This window comes from Toxoplasma gondii, chromosome VIIb (genome assembly GCF_000006565.2).
Source record: "Toxoplasma gondii ME49 chromosome VIIb, whole genome shotgun sequence".
NCBI classification, from domain to species: Eukaryota; Apicomplexa; class Conoidasida; order Eucoccidiorida; family Sarcocystidae; genus Toxoplasma; species Toxoplasma gondii.
Window position 1 is genome coordinate 97693 of NC_031475.1, and position 27465 is coordinate 125157.

Below are 27465 nucleotides of genomic sequence, written 5' to 3' on the forward strand. Positions count from 1 at the left end.
GGGTGGTGGAGCTCTTCTCCGTCTTCCAGCTTCCAAATATACTGCATCTTAAAATGAGCGCATGTAAGCTAGTCTTCAACACACCGCTCGTCACGTAACAAGAAGACATCACGTTTGTCGCATTCGGGATAAACAAAGACCTGCGTAATGTTAGTGACTCAAAGTCTCTGAGGAACTCGTAGCTGATTCCAAGTATGTGTTCGGGTGTGGAGTTGTAGGTAGACTGTTCAGGCGTCACTTTCACCGGTACCTCCCTGCGCCTTTTAGTCTTATTACATCTGTATTTACGGCTTTTGCTGTGTTGGTTTGTGTTGCACATCCAGAATGATACTCGGAATTCGGTGCTTACGAAGCGCACTATGATTGGGGGCAAATTTTTTGACAGTCACCGCGACACCCGTTTGCTTCTTGCGATATCCTTTGTGCACGGGCATTTGTTTTTGGATTTTACGCGACGGGTCTATCGCAACACAACGGACAGCCCCTAAGCGCGTAGCCACTTGTTCGTGTGTAAATAGGAAAGTAGATGTGGTGTCCATAACGTTTTGCTTCTATCTATATTGCTATATTCTCTATGCAGACTTTATCACAGGGACTCAGAAGCCGTGGAGCGTTGCGTGGGCTCTCTGGCTTGCAGTTTTCCTCATTTCTGGTGCGGGGACCAGTGCTGCTACCGCTAAAAGCGGAAAATGAGACACACTCAGGGCCACTGATTTACGCAGTCACTGAGATTCAGTGAAAGAAACAGTGGTGTTTGGCATCTTAACACTAGACTTGACAGCTCCCTTGATCAGTGCCCTTGGTCAACATCTGCCATGAAAGACTTGTCTCAATTTCAACTTTGATGCTGAATCGGCGTCTCTCAAAAGCCACGCTGGGAAGTAAACATTGCCTATTGTTACACGTACGAATATGCGCACATACGCACATACCTACGTAGGTACATAGAATATAGGCATATATATATATATATATATACATGTATATGGAAGTAAGCAAATCTGTAACTTTCCAATATGAACCCACACTCTTGTGAAGAATGTACGTCACATATACATGTACACATATATATTTACGTATGCGCACACGTAGGTCTGCACCAATCTGCGCTTGCATATATAAGACTAAACCGTTTATCCCCCTGCAGCATCTGCGGGCGAACTATCCATTTTTGTAAATGCCAGTCGAGTCGGTTTCGCTGTTGTTTCCCGTTTATCGCTGTTTGCACTGTGGATTTCCGGTGACCCTTCGCCGGCGCAACTCGATTTCGCCATTGCCTTGTCCCCTTTGGGTCCAGATTGGCTTTCTATCGCTGCCGTCACGAAGGGCACATGCCCGTCATCAGTTCCTCGAGATCGACCCTCTTCCGATTCTTCTTCGGCAACATATTGGGTGCGCTCTTCTCTGACGTCTCTCCCGTCCTTGTTCTCCATTGTAAAGGAAGACGACGATTTTGGAGAGGGACCAACGCCATCTCTAGCTTTCGAAGAGGCGGCTTCAGAAGCGTCTGGAACTGTAGAAACAGCTGCACGCAGAGGGTGAAGAGAACGGCCTTGGAGACAAGGGGTTTTTCCGGCAAACTTAGCGTGTGTGCTATCCAGAGACGCAGCGTCTGCATCAGCCTGAAAAGACAGCGGGACACAAGAGAGGCCAAATCGATACGCATATTCGAAGATAGACGCGTTACAAAGTCTTAGATAGACGACAACGAAAGCGCACCCGGACGGCAAAAGGCAAGTGCGGGGGAAAATAAGTGAAGTAAGTGCTCCGGAGAAGCAGAAAGGCAAAAGTAACATAGAGACACAGCGGCAGAAGAACGCGAAGAAAGACGCGTCAGATGTAGAAGCGAGAAACAACTTTCACCGGCGAGGAGTAGAAAGGAAATGGGCACAACAGAGTCAACTGGATGCGCCGATAAAACTTCGCTTTCGTATGTTCGCAACTAGGTGCGCCAAGATTTGGTGCGTTCACATGATCAGAGCTGTTACGCGTTTTGAGGCCTTACGTGTTTCAGACCACCGCTTCGTCCCAAAGTCCCAAGGGCAGTATTGCGCCTCTCTTCCATGTCCTTCGTTTTTATTGCCTGCAGAAACCCAGCAAGACAGGCACTGCTTTTTTTCTCATAAGCGAAAAGCAAATGGCAAATCTCTTTCTAAAATAATCACGCAATGTATGTATGTGTATACATATTTATATATATATATATATTTATATATTCGTGAACGATGCATGTCTATGTATATACATATATACTGTTTAAATCGGAATCCTGTACCTATGTATATGTCTAAGTGTATGTATGCATATAAACATATGAACTTTCACCTACATAGTGATGAGTCCCGCCTTGTTGTGACCCAAAAGTGCAGTTTATTCTTGAAACAAAACAGAAGGCAATTTCACGCCTTCTATCCTAGAGCTTGATTCAAACGAATAAAAAAGGCAAACAAAGGCTCCTGACTATTTCTGTCTCCTACGACAACTCTTTCTTCTTGGAACAGGTAGAGCAAACCCAAGGTGAGCACGCACCGCAAGTTCCTTGTTTAGCCACGCGATCTCGTCCTTGTACAATATCACCTGCGAAATACGATAAAAGAACCTACTCAGCGAAACAACAGTGCAAGTAGAGTCGCTTTTTGCCTACTAGTGCTGTTATATGTTTTTGCTATATATGTCTATCTATATTTATGTATATGTATGTATTCGGCGTTGAGTAAGAAAACAAAGGAACTGTGAAGTGGGTACCGGTAAAGATCCACAAAGAAGAGAATTTCAAAATGGGGATCTTTCTTTCGCCATACGCTGACGGTATACCCATTCGGAAAATGTGCGGTGTCTACAAGCAAGGCTTCATACGGAGTCAAACAGCCTGCCACAGAAGTCCTTCAGGATGTCGAAAGTTACAGCCAAGAGCAAATGTATCTATAAAATAATTCGAACGTCCGTTCAAAAGTTGAGGGGAACTATGCAGAGCGAAGCTCGTGTAGGCGGCTATGGTGCCGAGAGGATCACACTGTGTCAATGGGCCCGGTTTCCTTTTCCCGTGTCTATTGCGAAGCCAGAGGCTGACCTGTTTGTGACAGGTTTTCAGTTCACAAGTCATGGCCTTCAGCTGCGCCGTCTTCTCTCTCAACGTCTGCAGATCGCAACTCGAGCGCACAAACCCCCCTTATCTGCTCAACTGCTTCCGTTGTGGGCGCTTCTGAGTTGCGTCGAAACAAGTGCAGAAGCAGCAAGCCACAGAGTGGAGCATGAAACACCGGTCCCACGAGTTCACGTCCCACACAGAGGAATTCGCCACTTTTTCTTTTCGCCTCGCCAGTAATATCTGTGAAGTAGCTGGCACGCCTTTTGAGCCGTACGTATCGCTTTCCCCACCCGGTGATATCCATTGGTGCCCACATCTTGGTAACTTCTGCTTCAACCATATGAATGCAAGCCCAAGACAGGCTCACCGTTCAGATGCTGGCGTGTCAGATCGGAAATGTGCTCTCAGCTCTGCCTCCTTTTGAAGCTGCCTCTCTTTGCGACCCGCGGAGTGTAAATGGTCAGAGAACTACAGATAATTCGCGCAGCGGCAGCGTTTCACTTACTCGCTGAAAAACTTGCATCTGGTCGACCATCTGCGGGCCGGGGTATGCCGCCAGCTTCGTCTGCAGATGGGTAGAGGAGGCAGACAAGGCGGAAGGTCAAATGAGACAGTTTTGTTAAGTGCGTTAAGTATAGTTGTATCTCACGAAGCGTGTACACAAAAGTTGGTTCTCCAAATACGCGTGATTTGTCCCAGAGTACATACAGGTTTGGCCCCGCTTCAATGCAGTCGCATTACAACACCCTTTCGTCTCACAGCTTTCGTCTATCCCAGCAAAAAGATTTCTTTAACAAGGCGAAAAGCGCATGCACGTGTGGATAGAGACACACGTTAAACAGGAAACTGGAGGCTGCACACACGTATTTTAGGAAATTTGGATCACAAGGACAGCCGGATCTCGTCTACGCACCTTGAGTTCCACATAAAGCTTCTCTTTTTCTTGAATCATGAGGTCGCGGTCAATAACCTGCCACAGAAAAGGCGAGACGCGGACACACAAGTGATGGTAATTAGACCCGGAGAAAGAGAAGAAAGACAAACTGAACCTTGTTTCGGTAAGCTTATTGTGTGCTCCGTATCCAAGGTTGTGCCTTGCGTCTTTTCTCCTTTGAGGAAACGTCAAGCATATGTGTGAGCGTGCATCACACAGAGGACAGCTACACATTTACGTAGAGATTGGTCCATCTACGCTTATGCATATGTATGTAACTCGCATTTTCTGCGACCACGGGCATTTATGCAGGGACAACTGTGTGACTCGCCCCCGTACAAATGCCCCACGAGACGGCCTGGAGTTTAGGTGATCACGATCGGCCCGTTCCTGAAACCGGACTCCTGCGAAGAAGAATGCACCGCTTTTTCCTTGTGCATGCTTTCGAAAATCCCATGTTTGTGATCAGTCCCGCGTCACAGCGTTACAACACAAAATTTGGAGTTTCTTCTGTGGAAAACCGTTCGCTCGTTTCTTGCTAGTTCCAATCGTGCGGCATGATACGCCGTGGCGAACAGTGACGCACCACTCTTGTTTCCTAGGGCTTCCCCATCAAAGGGCAGTCCGACCCTGCCTACCTGATCCGTTTTTGCGATCAAGCGTTTTTGTAAACTTTGGATCTTTGCGAGCATTTCAAGTTTTGAGGGATCGCTTCCTTCCAGGCGCCTCCAACGGTGCACATTCATCGGGTTCTCAAGACTCTCGCTGAGAGCCTTCACTTTGGTCCTCTCTGAATTTTGACACAAAGCCAGCAAGGAAGAACAATCCGACGAACAAAACAACACAGCAAACAACTCAGCACTCTCCTATCCACATACTGCACTACAATTTTACGCATGCATGTGTACAGAAGCAGAGAAGCCTGTTGGCTCATCACCATGGGTTCATATACCCATGTGGCATATCCAAGGTATAGCGGTGGGGCATATATGCCCCTCAAGCGGCTGAGTGATAGGTGAACAAGAAGGAGACGATATTACTGAATGCAATCCATCAAGAAGTACGCTTAACACATGTATGGGATGCTGGTGTACCAATTTTTGCCGGCGACGCTAATGGCAAATACAATTTTTGAGAAATCGAGATGGGTCTGGGGCTTTCAGTTTGGCTAGCCATCGGTTTTGCCGTTGGCAGCAGAGGTGGCTAGGTTTTTGTCTTCGTCAGTCACTTCGCTCTTCCCGATTTACCCTGGAGCAATTCTCTCTGAAGCTGATACACCTCTCGCTTGAGATCATCCACACAGGCGACCTTTCCTCTAGCTGTCACCAATTCTCGGCGAGCAGCGCTGATCTTCTGCCGGAGAAGCTTTATGTCTGTTAGCCGCGCCTGTAGGCAATCAGGACGAGAAACCCGGAGAAGAAGGCAGCTGTAGACGTTTGGACAAGGAGCTAAATGGGGATAGTGACAGAGGTTAAAGTAAGGGGACGTATGCAATAATGCACCTTTACTTGGACGAATGTCGGCAGTTTTTTCCAGTACACTGATTGATATCCTTAGACGATGCGTGTGTATGAAACATACATATTGCCGCATGAATAGGCCGCCAGACGGATGTACATCTGTGCTCAGATTCACACGGGCATCTAGAAACATACATAATCCTACCAACTCGTGGGCGCATGTGTCTTCGACAGTGTAGAGCTCTCAGGATGAATTGTGACTCAGGACGTGATAGGATTCTCAAAACGTCCGGATAACTTTCCTGTTCGACTACATTTGTATTTGCTGTGGGCCAGTTTCAAATCGAAACCCAGAGGAGACGGTCCAGAGCAGGAGTGCACATGATGCATGCTCCACGCGTGTAGGGAGTAGCGTAAACCACGTGCCAGCGTCTGCGTGCGTGTGTTCTGAGTAGCAGGGAAATATGAAAACAGTAATTCGCCCAAACATGGGTAAGCCACCGTATGGGGGACGTACTCGATATTGAGCTTCGCCCTTTTGTAGTGTGGATTGCTGAATTTTGATTTTCTCGTAAAGCAATGAAAGCTCCTCACTTCGACGCAGGAGCTGCGTGCCGAGCATGTCTCTCTCACTAAGAACCTGACAAAACATGCGTATCACAGCCATACATGCCGCAAGACATGCATATATATATATATATATATGTTAGCCTGAAATATGCGAATTTGCTCCTCAGCTGCTGCATATGTAGGTGTAAATAATTATGTATATGTGTATGTATGTATGTATGTTGGGGTGATGTAAGAGGCATGCTTGTGTTCATGCATTTGTATTTGAAGACATGCACGTATATTCTTGTGTCCATAGGTAGATGCACAGCAATGTATGAATATGCGTATGCGCATATCCTGAGCCCATAGCCTGTCATTGAGTTACGATGGGCACGTTGTGGGCCATTGCTGCATTCTTGAGTCAGTCTGTCACTGTGAGCATATCCGTGGCAAACTTCAAAGAAAGTGTCCTCGGCAGTAAGAAGAGCAAACACTGCGCCACAGACTAACCAGTGACCAAGCTACCAGGCTCCCTGCATGCATACAACTTCATATTCTTTCTTCTGATTTGAGCGTTCCGTCTCTGCATCTTGGATTGTAGCTTCCAGCTTCTTAATTTCACGCCTGAACGAAACACAGAGAAACATAGCTAGCGAGTCTTTTTTGACACTTTCTCCTTCCGTGCTCGTCTCCAACGCCTCACTTTTCCATGCTATCATGTTCTGCACCACCCCAACTGCATAGGTGCATTCAGGTCTACACATTCACACTAGTGCATGCATGTGTCTGTACAAATCCATCAGTGAATCTAGGCTGACACATACGTATCGATGCTGGTGATCATGCGTGTTTTGCCCCTGTGTGCTTACTTTTGACTGAGAACGATCTGTTGGAGAGATGACAACTTGTGCTGCGCACTGTGGAGGTCACTGGTGATCTTCTCATTGTCTTTCACGATTTTGTGTTGCTCGAAGTGGCCCTTGATCAGACTTGCATCTTTTTGCTTCACTTCCTCCTTCAGCTGCTCAATCTGGTGATACAAAATCTTGAATTTCCTGGGGGACAAAATTTGCAGTTAACAGTAAAGAGGCAAGTTGTGTTTGCTGATGCAAAGCGTCTCCCAAAATTCTGTGGAGGAATGTGTAATACCGCTTCCGTTGGATTGCACATTCATCTTTTCAACTTTCTCGAGACTGTACAATTCGTCTGAAGGTCCGTGAATATTCACGTATCGCTATAAGTGCATGCATCGATACACGCATGTGTGTCAATGCATGTAGGTGAAGATCCACCCGTATGCGTGTAACCGGTAAACACCGGTTGATGCATATACACTCATCTAGACGGTGTGTCCAGACAGACGTCCACATACACTTCTTCAGTGCAAGCACACGGTTCTTGCGAACAAGCAATGTATCAACTATATGGCTTTGCGTGCGTAAATATTGCCTGCGTTGCGCTTCTGCGATGGAATTTTCAGCTTGTTTTTGTTCGACTCTATTTGCTGTTCACCCCAACTGTGTACATATTGTGTTGGGGTGAGAAAGCCTTCTCCTTTCCTACAGGCGTTATGGTTTTTTCGCTTACTGCTTCATCTCGCTAATTTCATCGAGAGATTCAATCAGATTCCGAGAGTAGAGGTTCCGGTCCGACCGCACGGACTCATAAAGACTCTTCTGAGTTGCCAGTTTGTTTCGCAGTTCGGTGATTGTTTTCTGCAGATCTGTCACCTGGTTGTCGCCTCCCTTTATCTCCTCTAGCACCGCCAAGTATCTAGAGAACGCAGTGTCAAAAAAACAACGGTCACGTGCAGAGCTCTGAGATTTTTCGCGCAGAGCCCTCTATGCTTACAGACAAGTAGACACGGACCTCTGATGGATATGCATAGTATTTTTGCGTAGTTATGAGTCTGTAGACTGCCGTTTACATATCCATGGCATGCAACACATTATAAATGAACGTGTAGTTCTTTTAGATAGCTCTACGATGCACAGACAACATGTAAATAGTAGCGTAAGAGCTCTTCCACAAGCAACGCGCATCTTTTATGGTAGATTAGCTACTGCCTTATACCTTACTACCCTACCGGATTGGTTATCGTCGAGTTGTGTGTATTAAAGTACACAAGAATAGTTTTTGCCTGCACTGCTTACAACCGTTGTACACTTTATTCCATGAGCAGTGGTACGCATCATGCGTGATTCTTCTTTTCCACTGATCCTTTAGTGTTTGCGCCAGCTTGCTTTTAGAAAATGCTAAGGTTATCGCCTTTGCCCCTATGAACTCTAGCATCGGTCGTTTCCGCATGGCGCATGTGTCATTGATGAAACGCTGGTGTGCTTTTCATTTGTTAACGGCTATCTCTGACTCCCCTACGTAAGACTAAAGGCCATCCATCGAATTCAGCGTGGATGATTACGTGTCTATTTAAGATCAAGTGAAATGTGCCCTTTTCCGCACTTTTGGTTGATTCGAGAAAGCTCCGCGCCGCTTTTGTCGCGGTGACTCTCCAACTCTCGGATTTTCGCCTGCTGGATTTCAATGTCTTTTCGATATCGTTCGGCTTCTCTTTGAAGTTGGAGGGCGTGGGCCTCGTGCCGCTTCAACGCCTCTTCATGCTTCTTCGTTGCGTCATCCGTTCGCAAAAGATTTTTCGATAACAGGTCCCTGGTGAACCAAGAGGGGGACGTCAACGAGTACGAGTGTAGAAATACAGGCGCAAAATCCGAGCGAGCAAGAAAATGAAAATAGTGAGCACCCAAGGCTCAGGCGCCCAATGGATACATATGCACAGACGAGCCTACCCAGATAGACACATACGCAAAACTCTCCCTGTGAGTGCAATTGTAGAGATGTGTGTGTAATGGTTATGCTCGGGATAACTGATGCAGGGCTGTGCACAGGCGCAGAATGTATAATCGTGTGCTGTACACAGAACCTGGGAGAATGTCTCGTGGTGAGTGCACGCTCTTCAAAATTTATCGAGAAGTGCATATGCAGAGTGGCGTGGTACGCGCGGCCGTCCACGATAATAGACGCTTCCAGACAAGTATACCTTTCTCTCAAAAGGTTGCCGATATTTTTTTTGTCTGCCTCGGCCTACGCAGGAAACAAAACACACATTTTCACTAGAAAACTGAAAGTTGGTTTCGCAGCTGCGTATCTGCTTGCACATGACTCCGTATCTCTACGTGGAATGCTAACAAGCATGTACAAGTACGTGCAAATAATTCTTGGCATATAGCCACGGTCTGCGCTGATTATTCACATGCATTCAGCGAAATGCCTCAGTGGACACTGGCGGTCCTTGCTAATCCCCTCCTCTGTACACACCAGCGGACGCGGTGGAGGGCATAAGCGATGGTGGGCAGTAAAGAATTCTTTTCACCTGCTGCTTGAGAGCCTCAACCTCTTTCTCAATCCCAGATATTTCACTCTTGAGTGCTGATACAAAGACAGCAGACAGATTCAGAAACCCAAGAAAGTTCGTCTATCTTGTAGGACGTAGAACGTCTGGGGCGCCACTCCTCCCATTGAATCTTTCACCTCTTCCCCCTTTCAAGCGGTGCCTTCTGCTTTCTCTTACCAGCGTGTTGATCGTCAAGGGCCTTTCTGTCGTCCTCAGTCTGCTGCATTTTCCTCTTCAACAAATCGTGCATCTTCGTCACTCTCTCCTGGATAGAAGAGGAGAAACGGGAAGTCGGTTATCGATCTTCCACCAGTTTTTGCGCCATCATTTCTTTTGAAAAAATACATAAATACCCCTTTGTATCCATTCATGTGCGTAGCTGCTGCTCATGTATGTACATGTATACTTATAGCTTGGTCCGCGCGTGCGTAGTCCTCCGTTAAGACGAGGCCCACAAATAAAAGAATCGCGGTTGCCAAGACTTTTGCACATCCTCCCCACGTTTCAGAGCGAAAAACTCTTGGACTCTAGCGATGTTTTGTCACACCACTCCCAAGGATAAATTGTGGCATAATAGGATCAGGAGCGACTGAGGCGTTAGCCTCCAACATAACTCCTGTGAGCACCACTGAGTCCGACCTTGTCTGCCTTCATTTTGTTTATGACCTCCGTTTGATCTCTCAGCTCTGCTTCTCTTGCTCTGGAGGAAATCGACGCCAGAGGTACAACAAAACCACCAGTGAGCACACGCACTCCTTTACAGAATGGTTTTTGGTACAGGTCAACTAGAGCAGACACAGCTCCAACGCATGCGCCCCTCTTATTCATCTGCCCCGAGAGAAAGTGCATCAAAAAGACAGCACGATGTTTACATCAACTTTAGCAGGTTGGCGCCCTGAATGCGACATAAACACGTCTTGAACTCCAACTATTACTCTTCATGACTATCCTAGTTTCTCTGTTCCACCCAGGGGTTCGAGACGTACAGAAAGAACAGGCAACCCGTTGGTGACGTGGCGCCCGGATCTTGCGAATATATGGGTTGTTCATTCACAGCAAGTTTCAGTTACATAGTTGTGACTGTTTTGACATGCGATGCTTAGTGCGCGTAAATCTGTAATACCTGCTGAGTACGCTGTGTAACGACCACCTGCAAGTCTCTTGAAAGGCGAATATACGTAATCGTAGTCACATATATCCACCGCGTTAAGATGGGTCAGCACACTGCCTACTACCTGCGAGTATCCATTTCTTTTTTCGTTGCAGGGGCATCCAATTGAGAGCTTTAGAGTTGCAGATGCTCTCGTGAAGACGTTCTCATGATGGGCTTACATGTTCGCGGCTTGCATTTTGCTATTGGTGATGATTTGCTCGTTCAGACGATTCTCTGTATCCTGAATTGAAAAGGGCCACCTGCACACGTAGTTCGAATGAATTCAAAAATCTGAGAGCACATACGTTCGTCTGTTAACGTCCATTCACATGTTAAGTAAAATCTTTGGGATTGCATTTGCGAGCAGGGTCCTGCGTTTGCTGCAAACGCATCGAATGTTTCTTTTCCTGGAATGAAAAAGAATATGCAGATACAGGGTTTCCGTCAGACACTTTCATGAAACAACCATTACCTCCGGTGCTTTTTCTGTGACATGTTTTGGTTCAGATGCCCGCTTTTCCCCTCGCCAGTTTTCATTATCATATCTCGCAACTGCATAGATGCAAGTGCTTAAAACAGCTGACATGCGTACCGTAATGCGTCCAGTAATTTCCATAAACCTTTTGTTTTCCTTCTCATTTTCCGCTTGCAGGCTCGCGACAACAGCTTGAAGGTGCTCAGTCTAAAGAGACGGAACATCGACAGCTGAAAACATGCTTCCAAATTGAATGATTTTGATGCCAAACATTCTGAGCCTAAGGTGCCTTTTAAGGGATACAACACATGAAAAATGAATAAGCCTTGACGGTGTGAACATAAATTGCAACTGAGTAAGACTTGAATCGCTTTGTCTAAATTGTAACCGTTTCGGCTGCTGTGCACACAGGCGTCCTTGAAGTAGCTTTTCAGTTTGTATCCGCACAATGTGTACGAGCTGCCTTTCTGAACAGCACGCAAGGCAAATAGTACATCGTGTAGAAGTGTCCAGCTGTCTGCCTGCGCTACTGTTAAAGTGGTTACTGGTAAACCTCAACTTCGCCATAGGAATGAACACGAGAACCCGTGTGCCTACAGAGAAATGTGGCTTTCATCTTACGAAATTCAACTCCAGCGTGCGTTCCAACATGTATCTATTTCACAGAATGGCCGCATTCGACATCTGCGGTGAGGCCGATACCCCAACGCCAAAGAAACATTCGCACCTCTTGTCGTTGTTGTTCGATGGTTGCTTGCTTCCCTTGTATCTCTGTTTGCTTCTGTTCAATCAACGCTTTCATGTCTTTCAACTCTTTCTCAATCTTCTCACGTCTCCTCTGCTCCTGGTCGCCCTCGAGCTTCTTAATTCGAAGAACGTCTTTAGTCTGTATGAGTTCGTCCTGAGCTGAAGGGTTTTGACAGGAAAGGCAAACGAGTGTTGTTCGCGTAGACGTCTGTCAGGCGAGATCATTGGACACAAAGGAACTTGTTTTGCAAACACGCCGAGCCACTGTTTGCTTTACCTCTTTCCTACCTTCAGCCACTCGCCGCTCTAGAGTTTCCAGTGTCCGACTCATGGTCTCGTTGTCTGTTGACATCTGCACATTATGAGCGGCCAGCTGGTCGCATTCTGGGAACAGTTGACAACCGAGAGCGAAGGAAATGTGTGGAAAACAGCAATCATGAAAAAAAGGGACAACCCATCGAACAACAACGACAAGAGGTGCGAATGTTTCTTTGGCGTTGGGGTATCGGCCTCACCGCAGATGTCGAATGCGGCCATTCTGTGAAATAGATACATGTTGGAACGCACGCTGGAGTTGAATTTCGTAAGATGAAAGCCACATTTCTCTGTAGGCACACGGGTTCTCGTGTTCATTCCTATGGCGAAGTTGAGATTTACCAGTAACCACTTTAACAGTAGCGCAGGACAAAACTTGTTTTGTCTTCCGTAAAGTGTGACTGCTGGATTGAGCTGTACCCTCTCCGTTTCGTGTGTTGCACGTTTCCTCTTTTTGAGGTGGTGCGTCGAATTTCGCTGCTTGTTCTCAGCTTGTACGTACCGCGGAGAAGCTTCTCGCGCTCTTGGAGATACTCTTCCAGTTTTGCCTCCTGAGTGATGTGCTCTGTCTCGGTTGCTTCGATCTGCCTGCACCCAGTCAAAGGACGAACTCCAGGGTCGGACAAAAAATTATGACCGTGCAGAGGAGCGTTTTTCTCTGACAGGTGTAAATATGTGCAACGTTACACTGATATACGTCTTTCTATTACCGCATTTCATGAATAACAGCGTCGTGGAGCGTGTGTGAGATGCAACCGCTGTATGCAGCTGATCGCTACTGTGGTACCCCGTAAGCTACGCAGCGATAAGACTATCCTATTTCTCAACATGTGCGTACGGTATATTTCTGTTTACCCATTGCAGGGCCTAAGTCGCCCGTCTATGAGTATATTCACAAGTCCAAAGATACTGCATTTGCTTCGTTGGATTTGCGCGTATGCGCTTCTCGTTAACACAGCAGTGTCCAACTCCTTTACTTCACTGCCAATCTTTGTCTGTATCTACGGAAAGCTGTGACATGCAAATAGAGATGCAGTTTTGGAGCCCTGCCTACTTGTCATGTTCCGACATACCTGTTGAGGTCCTCGATGGTTTTGCGGAGAGAGTAAATGGTCTCCCTGGCGAGCTCTTCTCTGTCTTTTCCAGCTTGAACGAGAAGCCAGGCATGCTGAACTTCCTGAACAGCGTCATCAGTCCCTCAGCCGTAAACTAATTATGCACGCCGTTAACATGTTCGCGCGGCCTTTTCTTCACAAAGAACATTCGTCTTGTTCTCATTAGCTTCGACTCCGTAGGGGTCAAGGTTCTGTGCCGAGTCGACTGCTTGTAGTGTGAGATTGCAGCAACGACATGCACGCCAGCATCATGCTCTGCAGAGGCGTGTCCAGTCACTGTACACCACATAAATACATGCTTGCTCGTCGAAGTAAAGGTGATAGGCAATAAAGAAAAGCTATAAGAAATCTATCTCACACCAACAGGTAAGGGTGCAAATAGAACCAGTATATGGTATTGTCTTCAGTACATCAATTTACGATTGCATATATTATTCAGTATGCTCTGTGTTGTTCCGGCCTGCGTGGAGTCCAATCAGTCGTAACTTGCCCTGCTGCGTTTGGTAACGGAGCTACCAGACAAATACCATTATTCTGCGCCTAAATGTGGGGAGCGTGTCATCGGAAAACGAAGGGATCGATTGGACGCTTTTAAGCGGCACCTCCAGTGCTATTTCTTACCTTCTTCAAGATGTCGATGGAGCTTTGATCCTCATCAGACAACTTGAGCGCTGCTGTAACTTTCGTCGCGTTTTCTGAGATCTGGCTAGTCAGAGTCTTACATCTGGGAGCATGCACCAGAAAAGGTGAAGGTCGGCACGTATCCAACCATGCATCAGTGCATGCGATCTGTATATCCATTTCAACACAGTTATGCTGATAAATAACCAATTGAACTTTTAGCAGTGCATTTGTTCCTGCAATCGTAAAGCACTACCTGTATTTAAACCTGCCCGTATGTTGTTGTTCATTCAGATATACGGTCGTTCTGTATGGAGGCTCGATGCGGCCCACCACTCATATGCCTTACGTGAGTTTAGCGAGGTCGTTCCTCTCTGGTATACTGATTTTGTATAGGTTTCTCTTGTGTTGGCACACTTTAGCCCGATGGCAAATGGCTGTTATCTTAAAAGCTGAGACTGGCAGACGGCCATCAATATTGTGACAGAAGAAGATAAAATATGGATTCAAAAGTGAACGCACGAAAATGAACTTGTGTAGCTAGATCGATCAGACAAGGCCACAGAGATATGTATGCCAGTAGGTTGCTCTTCATGTGAAACAGCTCAAACTCGAGTCTGGTGTGTCTCCTTCGCTGTTTCTGGCAACGAACCTTGCGAGAAGGGACAGTTCGCTTTCGTGTGACCGTTTGAGGGCACTGAGCAGCTGTTCGTACTGACGTCGAAAGGCGTCGAGACTGGGGTCGTCTGGCAAGTCTTTGAGAGTCTGATCGAAGGTTTCTTCCAGAGCAACGTAAGCGGCAGGACCGAGTGACCCGTCCTCGGGAGATGCCCAGACAGCCACACAGGTCTCTTGCCCTGCGTCAGTTTCTAGATTTTCATCTCTTATTTGTTCTCCATTTTCGAGAGGGTATGAAGGGATCTCTCTAATATTGCTTTCGCCCTCGGATCCGCCCACCGAACCTCCACGATCGCTACTGGTAAATACCTCCGGCTCTTCCTGAGTTACCGTCGCGTCTTCTTCCATTGTGTATGCGGTCCCACGCAGAACTATAACAACGCTATTCCAGTCACTTTCGGAAGAAACGTGGCATCACACGATTACCGGGACTCACGCCGTTAGAAATTTAGCATCCTGATTGGCGAAAGTTGTTTCCCCATTCAAGCGCTATCCACTTCTTCTCGACCTAGTGGGTCTGCAGGAAAGAAGTGTACTTGCGAAAATGTGTAGAATGCCGTATATGTATTTCTACTTAAGAAACGAGCATGCTGGAGAACTTCAGGACTGCCGAGGGCAGAGGCAGCGTACACCTTTTCGAACTCCGACACACCCGACATAATCTCCGTTAAGAACAACTGATATGTTTCCACATGACCATGTTTTTATCTTCAACAAAGAACCCCTTGGCCCCACAGACTTGCAGCATTATATTACGCTTGCAAAAGTTACCTGCATCCATTTGTTTACATATGGAGGAGGCAAGGCGATTGGAACGCTTGCACAGCGAAGGAGAGAGGAAGCAGCCCACACCGGCACGGTCCGAGGATTCAACATGGGAACGTTTTAGTTAAGCGGACACGCCGTGAAACTCGCATGCACGCCTGAGCAGGTGAGGACCACATCAGTCCGATGCCTCCGGTAGAAGAAGAGTGTGTCTAAGACTGTGGAAGCAAACTCATAATGATAATGTTCCTTCATACTGTGTCAGGTACCTCGAACTCGAGCAAAATGAGCGTTGACACTGGCAGGCTTCTTCTGAAGGGGATTGATCCATGGTGTTCGGGAACGTACACTGATCCACTTTCAAATTTAAAACAAAACAAACCCAGCCAGCCTTCAAATTTGTGGGGCCCCACCCCATAACTGTGCAGGCTCATTCTGGTGGGCAACTACTCGACACAACATGCACTTCAGTCAGGACAAAAACAGACACTCCACTCCCTTGAAGAACCAACAGGATACTATTCAATAATGAGCCCACAATCAAAGCCAGCCTTGTGACAAAGGATTGTCCAGCACCCTAAGCATGCAGCTCACTCCGTGAACGACGCTGATAAAGAATGCCTCTCCGCAGCACTGGTGAGGTGACATTTGCTCATATATACTTCACATACACAAACGTGCCAAGGGTGCTCGGATGCCTTCGAGTCCGTTATAGCTGAATGTATTGCTTTAGAGAAAGCCTACACGATGCTATCACAGTAGTATGTATGAACAACCACGATCCCCGCTGAAAAAGTCGGAAGACACGCAGCTGCCATCAGTGTATCCCCCAGCTACTACCTCTATGCGTACGAGTATGCCAATCAGGGAAGCTCAATTTGACGCGGAAAAAGCTTCTTGCTCGTTGACCGGAACATCATTATCACTTCCCAAATTCCTCAAGACACTGCCAACCAGCAGAACCACGCGAACAAGCCGACTTCAGACTTCACCGAGATACGATAATGTGAAATGTGCACACTGGTACACGTTTACCACTGACGAGGAATTTACCTTGAACCACCTGATAAGCAGAGATAGAGCTAGTGACACGAGCCGCTTTAATAGGTGCAGTTAATTAACCATATTTCGTCTCCTTTTAGCGCAGCAAAAAGCCAACAGGCGCGGGGCGCTGCAAGATGTTTGAGCACTCTCTGTGTGTGCAATAACACTGCCGTTCAGATTACCGCGTGCCAAGATAACAGTGGCAGTGCAATTGGATGGAACGGGTGCTTGACATGAGGCCAGAGCCTGATTATTTTAAATCTTACTGAGACAGAGTCGTCAAGTTGGGGTCATCAGAGCGACGTGGCGGCAGATAGTCAGATAGTGGACCAGCACTAGCAGGGCGTACGGAAGGGCATATGCAATTCAGTCTTACATCTACAACGTGAACACGACAATCTGCGCGTAAATGGCATCTGTGGCAACGGCGGGAGACATGCGTTTTTGAATTCCAGCATGTGAGAGGCTTCCTGCTCCACAGACGGACATGGGAGCGTTCGGATGATGGTAAGGACGCTGCAAACGGTGGCAGAGGCTTTTGGCGTTTATGTCCCGGTTGCGGGAGACAGTACTTGCATTAAAATAAAAACGCGTAGGCTTTTGCATTTAGCGACAGAAGTGGAGCGGAACGAAGCGCCTGTTACCCATTCCCTTTTGTCTACAAACCACTCCCGATTTACCTACCATTTTGAGCCAGTTTATTTCGAGATCGTTGTCTCACGTCAGCCTCCTTGTCCTTGTCTCCTGGAAAACCCGCCTTGTCAGGGAAGTGAGAGGTTCTAAAGTCTTTCGCGTGTCAAAGAAATCGGTTGTCTGAAAGAGGTTCCGAAGAAGCTTTTCGCGCAGTCATCTCCGTTTTTTTGGCTCCCCCAAAATTACCCCTCTTCGTTGGGTGTCGTGCTTTCTGCCTTTATCTCCGTACGTTCGTGATACCCACTAGAAGTGTCACCCACGCTTGGTATTTGACTTGTGTCTGTCCGCCGAAGGAGCGTTCACATTCTTTACAGACGAAGGAATACCGTGCACTTTTACCATACTGCCACAGCTGCTTGTCTATTGAAAGAGAAGCTTGCGTTTGCATGTTTCTCCGCGAGCCGCCGAAGGTGAGCCCCCAGTCTCCACGTCGCCCAATTATCGGTGATCGGGAATCGGTTCCGCAGCGGGAATAGAGAGGCATCCCTACTGTAATGATAAAACAACTATAATCCGGCATTCCTGGTAGCAGCGACCCTAGTGTCCTGCCACGAAGTCGCCAATACGGGCATCACAAGCAGGCACGGGAGGAATTGTACGGAAACAAGTCCTTTTGCTCGGACACAAAAAATTGCCAGCTCCGGGGACATGACAGTTGCGCTGTCTGGTACACGCCGGGGTCCCAGGTGCGGCAACGGTGCTAGCGGTAGTTGTAGTAGCAACGGTAGAAAGGGTGGTAGACCCTGTGGCTTCCCGTTTTGTGTAGCCGTACCGTGTCATTCGGCGTGCCGCAAATGAACTGCTCATATTATTCGGAATTGGGTCGAAATATACCAATTTACGCCGGGGTTTGTATTTATGCATGTGATGCGCAGACGATACTCCCCATGCCACTGGAAACTACCGTCGGGCCAAAGAAATGCGGATGCAAATGCGTGAACTTACTCTGTGGGGTTAGTGAGGCACTAACTGTTTCGGAGCTTCCTCACCAAACACACCACCATGCGCTGCGTTTCATCTCCGAGAATCGTAGGGGCCGCGTGCAGGTTTAATCGAGCGCCTTTGTTTGGTCTTCTGGATGTTGTCCACTTTGCGCATAGTTGATTGGACAGGTGAACAACAAGCGGGTATTCGCGCCCTTGTCGCCCTCGAAGACGACCAACTATAACAAACCACCAGTTTCGGTTTGTCTCAAGATTTCTGGAATCCCAAGCTTCGCCGGCAGCCCACGGGAAGTGACCGACGGTTGACATACCGTACGTACCAGAATTCTTGATCAATTATTTTTTCAATGTGTCTTCAACACTCTTTAGTACCTTTTTCGAGCCTTCATTCTAACCTGAAAAACTGCACAGCCACCGGAAGAAAAATGTCCCTCTACCCAGCGTCTAGAAATCCGGCCTCCCTTCTATCTGACCTGCGAAAGATTCTTGTGCCTGCAAGCAATGCGCTATTCCCTTTTCTGTGATCTCTGCTCAGAGATGGGTAATGAACAAGGGGCGCTGGAGAGGGCCCAGAACCGCTTTAACGACCTTTCGCCCCCGGGGCCACAAGGCCACCTAAAAACACCGGCACAATCCGGTGCAACGGTAGGAACACGGGAAGAGTCAACCGCAGTGAAGAAAGAGGGATCTACATCCTTTCCGATAAATTCTCCTAGAGACATCGCACACGTTGAGACAGACCAGACAAAATTCAATAAGCCATCTACTACACCCCTTGCACGGGATGACGTGGCAAGGAAGATGTGCCGTGAGGATGACAAATACGCAGTGGACACTGTTGCGCCTTCTTCCTTGACCACAGAAGGACCTCACAAGAAGAAGGAAAGGGGTCCCACTGAAGGAGCGGAGGACGGAAAATCAATCGCTTCAGACAATGGTGACAACATAGAAAGGAAAACAAACTCGTCGACACTGGAGGTCTCCGCTCCCCTTTTCACAGACCCTGGCGGGTCGGATGGCGCCAGACCCGAGGAGTCCTCATCGTCTTGTATCCTATCTCGGGACAACATGACACCTCCGTTTGGCGAGGTAAACAGAAACGACAAAGAACAGCAGGTAAACGAGACACCGGACACTTCGTCGGGGCACAGCGACCACATTACACACGGAGGAAACCACCCACACTTTAGTCCAACCGGAGAAACAGTATACCCCTTGCCGGCGCTGCTGCATGTTTGGAAGAAGACAAACTGTTACTCAGAAAGGGACAAAAAAGTGGCGCTTCGAAATTGTATCAGCCACACGGAAGACTGCCGTGGTGAAAATGAGGAAGACCGAACGCCTTTGACTGGATGGCGACTGTGCGAAAGAGTGGCATACTGCGAGTCGAGTCCCCCGTCTGCGCGGAGAGGCTCCGCTGATACTTCGCCTATAACTGCATGTGGCAGTCCAGCTGGCCAGTTCCAGCATCGCATCCTGACCTCTATTGCAGCCTTAGGGGTGCCGCCGATGGAGGTAAGACGTTCGTTTCCTGGAAGCACACGCTTCGCAAAAAAAAATCTATGCAGACGTCGCTGATGGCCCGAGAGTTGAATGGCGGAATCTTGAAGAAAAATGCGTAGGGGCAGCGTTTGCTGCCTCGACCGTCATCCCCTTGGAGAAGCGTTGTATTCCAATGGGTACCTAGCACGACACGTTGCCTTCTAAATTATCTTCGCTTTTCTCAATTTCGAGAGGAACAGCAGATGCCTGGGCGAACTCACCGCAAGGCGAAACCGTGAAAATGCCGTACACGTACCGTCGGACAGCTATGTGGGTTCCCGTGGCACATACACTCGTTCGCCGTCAGCATTCCTGCCGGGTTACCTCTCACACTCTTAGCGGGTGCTCTCTCGTAGGTCTGGCGCGAGAACCGCGCCAAGATTTTCGCGCGGTTCGCCCTGTTGTTGATAGCGTGCGCTTCCCTTTGTTGCGACCCGTTTTCTCTTTCTGCTTCCTTTGCCGCAGCGACCCGTGCCCTCCCCAACCCGCTCGGCCGCGGTTCCTCCGCCGCCCCCCCTTTCTTGCCATCAGCCCCAGAGAGACGGTTCTTCTCCCCTTCGTGGCCAGAGCAGTCCTGTGTTTGATGCATCATCGCCTCCTGTTCATGCGACCTCTGCAGAAACGGAGACAGGAACTCCTTCTTCGGTGGAAAAAACCGCGCCGCGAAGAACCCGCTTGAACCCACTCGCCCCCGTCTTCGAGCCACATCAGAACTTCCAGCAATTGCAGCTTCTTCAGCACCTCCGAGCAGCCACGACGGTAAGTGGCGCGAGCACAACGTGCAGCCTGAGGAGCACACAGGGCGCACCTTCGCTCCTCACTTCTATTGTCCTTCGCGACACTCGCGCTCCCGTGGGGCGAACTGTGTCGTACGTTTTCCCTCAACGCCACTCCTGCTCACCCATTCTTCGCTGCAGTAGCACAGGCCCCTCTATGGCCGAGCACCGGCCGCTTCTTGTGCCTCACCCGCCGCTCTCCGGTTCAAGAATGGGACGGCTCGGGGCTGCGAAGCGTGGAATGACTTCTAGTGCCCAGCAAGCCAGCGCACCACCAAGGTACCCCACGATGCCTCGGCACTCATGGTACGGACCCCACAGCCCGGGCGGTACGGCTTGGTGGCTCGGCGTCGGCCGCTCTGGGGCGCCGGGCACGAGTCGCGGCCTCGAAGGAAGACTGGCAGAAGTAGTCGACCCAGCTGAGGCAAACAAACTACTGCTCCAGCTAGGAAGGCAAGTGAGACTCACCCATCTGCAGGTTCAAGCAGTTGTGAAGAAGGCAGGACCATCAGGGCTGCGTCTAACTAACCTCCCTGCTGCGTTCTTGAAAGAACACAATGCAGTACTGGACCTCCGAAGCCTCGGGCTCGTCCAAATCCGCGAACTGATTGCAGGTATGGGGCGGACTCTGCGGCTCGAGGCCGACGACGAGGATCCACTGACTCTCCAAGAAGCAGCCGCAGGCAGGACAGGGTCTACGTGTCGAGCTGCTCATCCAGAGAAACGTTCGCTCTCTCTGCCGCCTGTCGTCGCCGCCGTTGCTGGGCTGGCGCCAGACCCCACCGAAGAAACCATTGGAAAAATGCAGGAGTTCCCGTCTCAAAGGGCCCAGCCAGGGGGCGGGGTCCACGAACATCCGGGTCTACAGGGAGGAACGAACTTGACGGCAGACTTGACAACTTCTCTCGATACTCCCCAGTTTTTTGCATTGGATGAGGACTCGTGCCTTATACTGAAACTCGGAGAGCCTTTGCCTCCAGTGATGAAAGAGCTACTTCAGCACCTGCTCATTTCTCTCGTTGCGGACGCACTCCACCACGCGAGCCCCCCTACCTTCGCCGCATCGCCGACAAACTGGCCCCTTACCAGGCCACATGCTGGCCTGTTGAAGCCCCCAACCCCCCCGGGATCCCTGGTAACTGCCACAAGCCCAGAGGCCCTGTCTCCAGAAGACTATCTTCTCTCTGAGTCGCCTGAGGTGCGGGCGCCGAGTCTGAAGCCCCCCTGTGCGAGCAATTCGCCAGACCCCACCTGTTTCCCTTCGCCGACTGAAAACATGCGTGTAGTGCCACAAACGAAAGAGACAGAGCGCGACAGCGGTGTGAAAGGAAAGCCAGGGGCTCCTAGGTTTGCAGAGGGTACAGGGAATACGAAGTTTGCGAGCCCGTCATATGGCAAGAAGAATAAGGGAATTCCAATTCACATTCTCCCCGCCCTGTGGCAGCTCAAGTACGGGCTTCGCTGCAACCTCTCAGCGATGTTGGAGACATGCGGCTACACATCGCTTAGGGCGTTTATCGTTGATGAGTTGCCAAGTTTGCACATCTCGCCCGCTGGGTCTCTAGTGACCCTGCGGCTCACACCAACCTCGCCACGGTCTCTCGCACCAGAGGCACTGGCCACACTCGGTGCAGCAGCTGGGGGCAAGCAGGTGCTTCAGGACGACTCAAAAGCGGCTCTTCAAACCTCCGGCTCGGCACCACCCGCTCAGCCGAATAAGGCTTTGTCACTTAGCCGCGTAATTGACGTCGTAACTGAAGGGCGCGACAAACAGTCTGTCATAACCATAAAAGAGTTGATCTCGAAGAGTCCGCTGGATACGAATGGTACCCCTCACCCAACCATAGAGGCAGTCGCCACAGCGGCAGCCGCCGCGGTTCAGGCATCCGGAGTGTCTCTTCCCACGCTGCTAGCAGCCCTCTCGTCTGCCGCACGACGCCAGGCGGGGCGAGGCGCCGATCCAGGTCCTCCGACGGAGGGCGGGACCAAGTGTGGGGGGCGGCCACATGCCTTGGGCTCCGTGCGGCCGACGGCGGCTGCTTCCAAGCCCCGAGTGTCTCCAGGCGAGGCCCCACTGGCAGGCTCCAGCGGAGCCAAGGAAGGTGCCTGGCCCCCGGTGGAGGGATCTGCGAAAAGCCACCGTCCATCCCCTGTGACTATGGAGACGATCCTTTGCAATTCAGCGTACTCGAAACAGGTAGCAGATACGACGACTTTTGAAGAATCCCTTTCAAGCCAGGGACTCTCACATTCGTCCCCCAACGCTATCCAGGAAACGGCACCTCCAGAGTCTGCTTCCCGTCTGTTTGCATGCAAGGAAAGACCACCTGACACTTGCCTGGTCGCGCGTCCTCAGTCGCAAGACTTGGCATGCGTAGATATCGACTCAGATACAGGGGTGACTGCGCAAAAGTCGCCTGCGCCAAACAAGAAACATAAGAACAAGCAGTTGCCTGGCTCACCTCCAAAATGTGGACAGGTGTCTCGTCTGCATCTTCATCGCATGCTGTACGAAGCGATTGCGATGGGCTGCGAGAAGAGAGGACGGCGATGGGCGAGAGGGGAGGACTTGATCGAGTTGGAAGAAGAACTACAGCAGTACGCAACCGCCGCGCTCAGAGGCAAAGAAATCGCGAGTTCAAAGCTTCCAGGTGGACAAGGATGTTCTTCGCCTTCCGTCTCCGACGAGCCGAACGCACCACCCAAGCCAGAACAGACTAAGGAACCTTCATCCGACCTTGGGTTCTCGTCCTCCCTGCCCTCGGCGTGTCAGAAGGGTGGAGAGAAAAACGGGCGCCTCGAGTTTTTTTCGCCTCGAGCGACGCTCCAGACAGGCGACAGAAAAAACAGAGGAGACAACAGCACCGAAGAGGATACCCTTGAGGAGACAGGACATAACGGAACAGGCTATACGTTATCCTCGGCGGCGGTAAAGGACGATGAAACAGACGGAGAGGAGAAAAAGACAGAGACAGAAGTCGGCAACTCGACTCCGGAAGCTCGCGAGGAAGCGGAGCCGGACGATGCACGACTGCAGCGGCGCCGCATGAAGAAGCGGGAAAAAAAGGAGAAAAAAAAAAGAAAAAAGGAGAGGCTTAGGGCTCTGGATGAGCATGAACAGGAGCAGAAGCGCCTTCTCAGTCTCATGGACCTCCTGCAGCTTCCCTCGTCTCCGCCGTCCGCTCCCCGGTTCTCCCCTGAAACACCGTCCCCGTTTTCGCTCGCGGGAGATGAAGAGATCCCGATATCGCCATTCTCACTTGCATCGCCTTCACGCGGTCAGACGCACTCGTGCGATACGGCCACACAGCCCTCAACCTTGAATCAGTTGCTTGGATCCTGTGGACAAAGCAGCACGGCACTTCGGAACGAAACCACGAAGATCGTTCCCGTGCTGCATGTGACTGGGACCTCTGACGCTGCCGCAAGTGCGTCGCTAGCTGTAAGACGGTTGCCTGGCGAAAGTATCTCCTCGGCCACGCCTTCGCGACTCCCCATGTCGCAGGTCCGTCTCTCGCTGTCTCCGGAAGAACTCGCGACGGAACTCCAGAGTTACCACAATCGAGCGGTCGGCATGCTGGTGTCGGCGATAAAAGTCGAATGGGAGAGACACTTTGGCCCCCAAACCTCTTCCCTGCAGGCGTATATGGACCACTTCCAAGTTCGCCAGCTGAAGGCGCTGCTCCTGGAAGTCCCGAATCTCCTCATTCTCGGGTGCGGCGGCAAAATGCGCGTGTCCACCCTCGAGCATGCAATGCAGTTCTGCAACCCCTTCCCGCCTCCATCCACAGTCTTTATCTCTTCGTCAGGCAAAAAAGTCAATCTGCCCCTGACCATGACGCCGACGAGTCCTCTTCCCTGGTTTCGGGCTCACGCGTACACACACGGCGAAGGGAGCGGTTGTGCGTCGGCGCTGCCCCATCTTAAGCAGTTAACGGTGCCAGACGTGGCAGCCGTCCAACCCAGTCAGGGTGGAGCCTGTGGGGGCGGAGAGACGCACGAAGAGAGAGAACAAGGATACACGAAGCACCATGGAGGTCGAGACCGGGAGGCTCGGCTGCGAGATGACAAAGCGCGAGGCGACGAAGGCCAGAGAGGGACAGGCAATGCGCCAATGGGGACTGACAAACGAGGAAAAGCCCAATGTAGGAGCATGTCGAAACGGTTTCAAAGTGGGGACAGCAACGGCGCAGACTTAAGGCGACTGCGAGAGGGAGACAGAGAGCATGACAACGCGACCGCGATCTCTCCGTTGCTCGCCACCAGACCTGGTCCCCCTCAGCATGCAGTGAACTCTGTAGAGGCGCTCCCGCTGTCGGCGCATTGTAGGAGAGCGCCGTCACGGCGTCTGGGACCTGGGAGTGGTGGCGACTGCTCTCCGTCTTCTCCTTTTCTGGTGGCGCAGTCAGCGTCTCACCAAAGAAAACCAGACGATATGGCGGAGGGCCAACATGTCAGCCCACGGCAACCCGGCTTCACGTGTGTATGGGACAACCAAGCCGGCCCAAGTAGGTACGGACTTGTGTCCCAAAAGGCGCAGCCGCCTCACGGTCCCTCTTTGACGACGAGCGCTGAACCTCACCGACACATGAGAGAGGATGCGCTAGAAACTCTGTGGAAACCGGCAATGGCTGTCCAACCGCAGCGAGGAACTGGGGTGATTAATCCCTTCTCCGCCTCTGAGTCTTTCTACACAGTGCCCCCTCCTGGCTTGAATCGTTCTCCCCCGTCCCCCCCTCCGGTCCAGCCCTTGCCCCCGGCAACGACCTCCCATGACTCATCTCCTCCGTCGATGCTTCCCAGACCACCGGCAGAAGGCGGTGCCCTTTCTAACCCGTGGGACTCCAGCAAGTGGTTGTCGCCGTCACCGAGTCAGACGGAGATACAGTGCAGGGCTTTGGGCCACGTCCCTAAGCTGCTCCCTCCTAACACATTGACAGACCTCGGGAGACTCCTCGTTGGCCTCCTTCTAATGGACTCTGTCACGGGGAACGCGGCGGCGGCTGTCGCGGGCCTCGGTTCGGCTCCAGAGGCTCCTGAGGAGCCAGCCGGGTATGGGCCTGTCTCCGCCCTCTTGCCGCTGCTCACACACGTGAAGGGGGTCCAGCAACCTCATAGGGGGAGCGAGGACTTGCGGAGGCAGAGAGAACAAGGGAGAGCACGAGAGAACCGAGAACCGAAGCGACAAGATGAGACACAGCGAAGCCTCACGCCGGATGTGGACGCCCGAAGGCAGCCCCCTTCTTTCCAGGCTCCCTGCGCGTCGACCCTTCACACGTCCCCCATACCAGAATCCTTCACTCCGGCTGAGCCATTTCTCCGCCCTCCCAAATTTCTCTCCGTCCCGCAGTGGTCACGGGCACTGGAGCATGCTGAAGACAACCCAGAGAACCGGGGCAAACTCCGCAACCTTCCACCCTACTCGGAGGTGCACCACTTGTTCCCGGAGCCTCCACGGCTCGCAGCCCCGTTCACGGCTTCTCCGGTCACCTACGGAAGTCACGCGATGCCTCGCGACATGTTACTCCAAGAGAATGACTGCTGTAGAGCGCGGGATAATCTGGGGTGCCTCAACGAGGAGGGCGGCACTGCCCATGGCCCGCAGCGTTTAAACCTTCGAAGCCACATGAAGTCGCGCCTAACACTTCTTGAAAATGGTCAGATGCACGCCCCAACGCCTGGAGCCTGGCACCAGGCTCTGCCGTCGTCCTTCGGCTTCTCCTCTACTGCCTTTCCCTCAGCTGCTGTGAGCACACACCAGATGCAGTCGCCCGGCCACCTCTCAGTGGTGGCTGAGGCCTTCGGGACAGGTGAAAAACAATACGACAGAGATGCGGTTTCGCCCCAAGCGAGGTCGATGGAGACAGAAGCGAACCGACAGCCAGGAGGGACACAGAGAGCCACACCTGCTCTCAGGGCACTTGAGAGTCAACCTTCTGGTGCCGTGAGGCCTCCGCTGCTCCAAACGTTCTTCCAGGCAGACACCGCCACTGCCTGCCCTAGCTGTGACGCAGGGCCTGCCCCGAGCGGGGCTGTTGTTGGGCCGTGGACAGGAAATCGAGAGCAGCAGTTCTTCGCGGAAGACGACGCGAGGAGGAAGATACCCGAACGTCCGACCCACGGAACCGGGCAAGACGCAGACTCGCTGATGCGTCAGATGTCGTGCACAGAAGACAAGAAGACAGACGCCGGCGGCTATTGGGGCGCACCGTCTTGTTTGTCGGTGGCTCCTCGGAGAGACCTGGAACACCGTGAACGAGTTTACCCTGGTCGAGGGAATCACGCGCGCGCACCGAATTGCATGCCCCATGAACCACTCGAGAGACCCGTGCACAAGAACACCGATGGTCCCTGTGCAGCTGTCGACTCGTCGCCGTATCCCCCTGATTCTGACAGCCAGGACGATCGTCGCCTGGCCTCTTCGTGTGTCAGCTCGGGCGAAGAAACCGAGTTGGGACAGGAGATCCGCATCGGAGCGTGGAGGCCCGGAGCGTCTTCGTTTGAGAGGCACCAGAGAAAACCCCAGGAAAATTCAAACGGAGAGCGGAGAATAATCACCCGCCGTGAAAAACCGCAGACGAGACGTGCTGGGAACGATATCGAGGTGGAGCGAAACGAGCATTCAGAGGCTTCTTTATCGAGGGCCACTCGAGGACGAGAAGTTGGCGACACAGGCGAGAACATAAAGACTGGAGTGAGCGAGGTAGAGTGGACGAAGAAATCACTTGACGTGCATGTGGAAAAGGGAGACGCGGTGGTGTCGCATTCGAGGATAGGCGCAGCGCAAGACTCCAGCAGGAATACGGAAGGGAAGCTGGTGATGCCCTGGACACGCCTGCATCCTACTCGTAGAACAGACAGTGGACTGCCGAGGATACACAGGAGAAAGGATGCCCCCCCACGTAGAGCCAAAGCGCTGGAGATGGCTAGGAAGTCTGGCTCGTCTTCTGCCGGAGGAGGGACTACCCCCGAGGAACCCCCGTACAGTCGGTCCTCGCGCTTCTCTTCATCTGAGCCTTCGCACTATGCCTCTTCGCTTTCCTCTCCTTTCGGTGCGCGTGTGCCTGTGTTAGGTGTACAGGCTGTAAACCGTCGTGGCCGCGCAAGGACGAAGGCCGGAGGAGCGGAAGAAGATTCTTCGGCGACCCGCCGGC

The 27465-nt window shown here is 51.0% G+C and overlaps 4 protein-coding genes across 4 annotated transcripts; 2 read left to right on the forward strand and 2 right to left on the reverse strand.

The window, feature by feature from the left end:
• Positions 1 to 53: 53 nt before the first annotated feature.
• Positions 54 to 2161, forward strand: TGME49_264182 (hypothetical protein; the record flags this gene model as incomplete). The annotated part of the gene is made up of 5 exons (XM_018781358.1): positions 54 to 63; positions 581 to 652; positions 1298 to 1392; positions 1702 to 1758; positions 2090 to 2161. The coding sequence occupies 5 exons, from the start codon at positions 54 to 56 to the stop codon at positions 2159 to 2161; spliced, it is 306 nt and encodes a 101-aa protein (XP_018637193.1).
• A 299-nt stretch (positions 2162 to 2460) lies between these two features.
• On the reverse strand, positions 2461 to 14895 carry TGME49_264178 (flagellar associated protein; the record flags this gene model as incomplete). The annotated part of the gene is made up of 23 exons (XM_002365467.2): positions 2461 to 2577; positions 3071 to 3136; positions 3594 to 3653; positions 4002 to 4058; positions 4661 to 4812; positions 5270 to 5408; positions 6000 to 6122; positions 6580 to 6658; positions 6904 to 7089; positions 7622 to 7807; positions 8495 to 8701; positions 9090 to 9133; positions 9423 to 9478; positions 9621 to 9708; positions 10083 to 10143; positions 10776 to 10837; positions 11189 to 11278; positions 11799 to 11977; positions 12107 to 12202; positions 12636 to 12721; positions 13207 to 13310; positions 13870 to 13972; positions 14522 to 14895. 23 exons carry the CDS (start codon positions 14893 to 14895, stop codon positions 2461 to 2463), a joined length of 2715 nt encoding a protein of 904 aa, XP_002365508.2.
• A 4592-nt stretch (positions 14896 to 19487) lies between these two features.
• On the reverse strand, positions 19488 to 20127 carry TGME49_264175 (hypothetical protein; the record flags this gene model as incomplete). The annotated part of the gene is made up of 2 exons (XM_018781357.1): positions 19488 to 19524; positions 19757 to 20127. The coding sequence occupies 2 exons, from the start codon at positions 20125 to 20127 to the stop codon at positions 19488 to 19490; spliced, it is 408 nt and encodes a 135-aa protein (XP_018637192.1).
• A 395-nt stretch (positions 20128 to 20522) lies between these two features.
• TGME49_264170 (hypothetical protein) lies at positions 20523 to 27399 on the forward strand (the record flags this gene model as incomplete). The annotated part of the gene is made up of 2 exons (XM_002365466.1): positions 20523 to 27005; positions 27385 to 27399. 2 exons carry the CDS (start codon positions 20523 to 20525, stop codon positions 27397 to 27399), a joined length of 6498 nt encoding a protein of 2165 aa, XP_002365507.1.
• Positions 27400 to 27465: the final 66 nt, after the last annotated feature.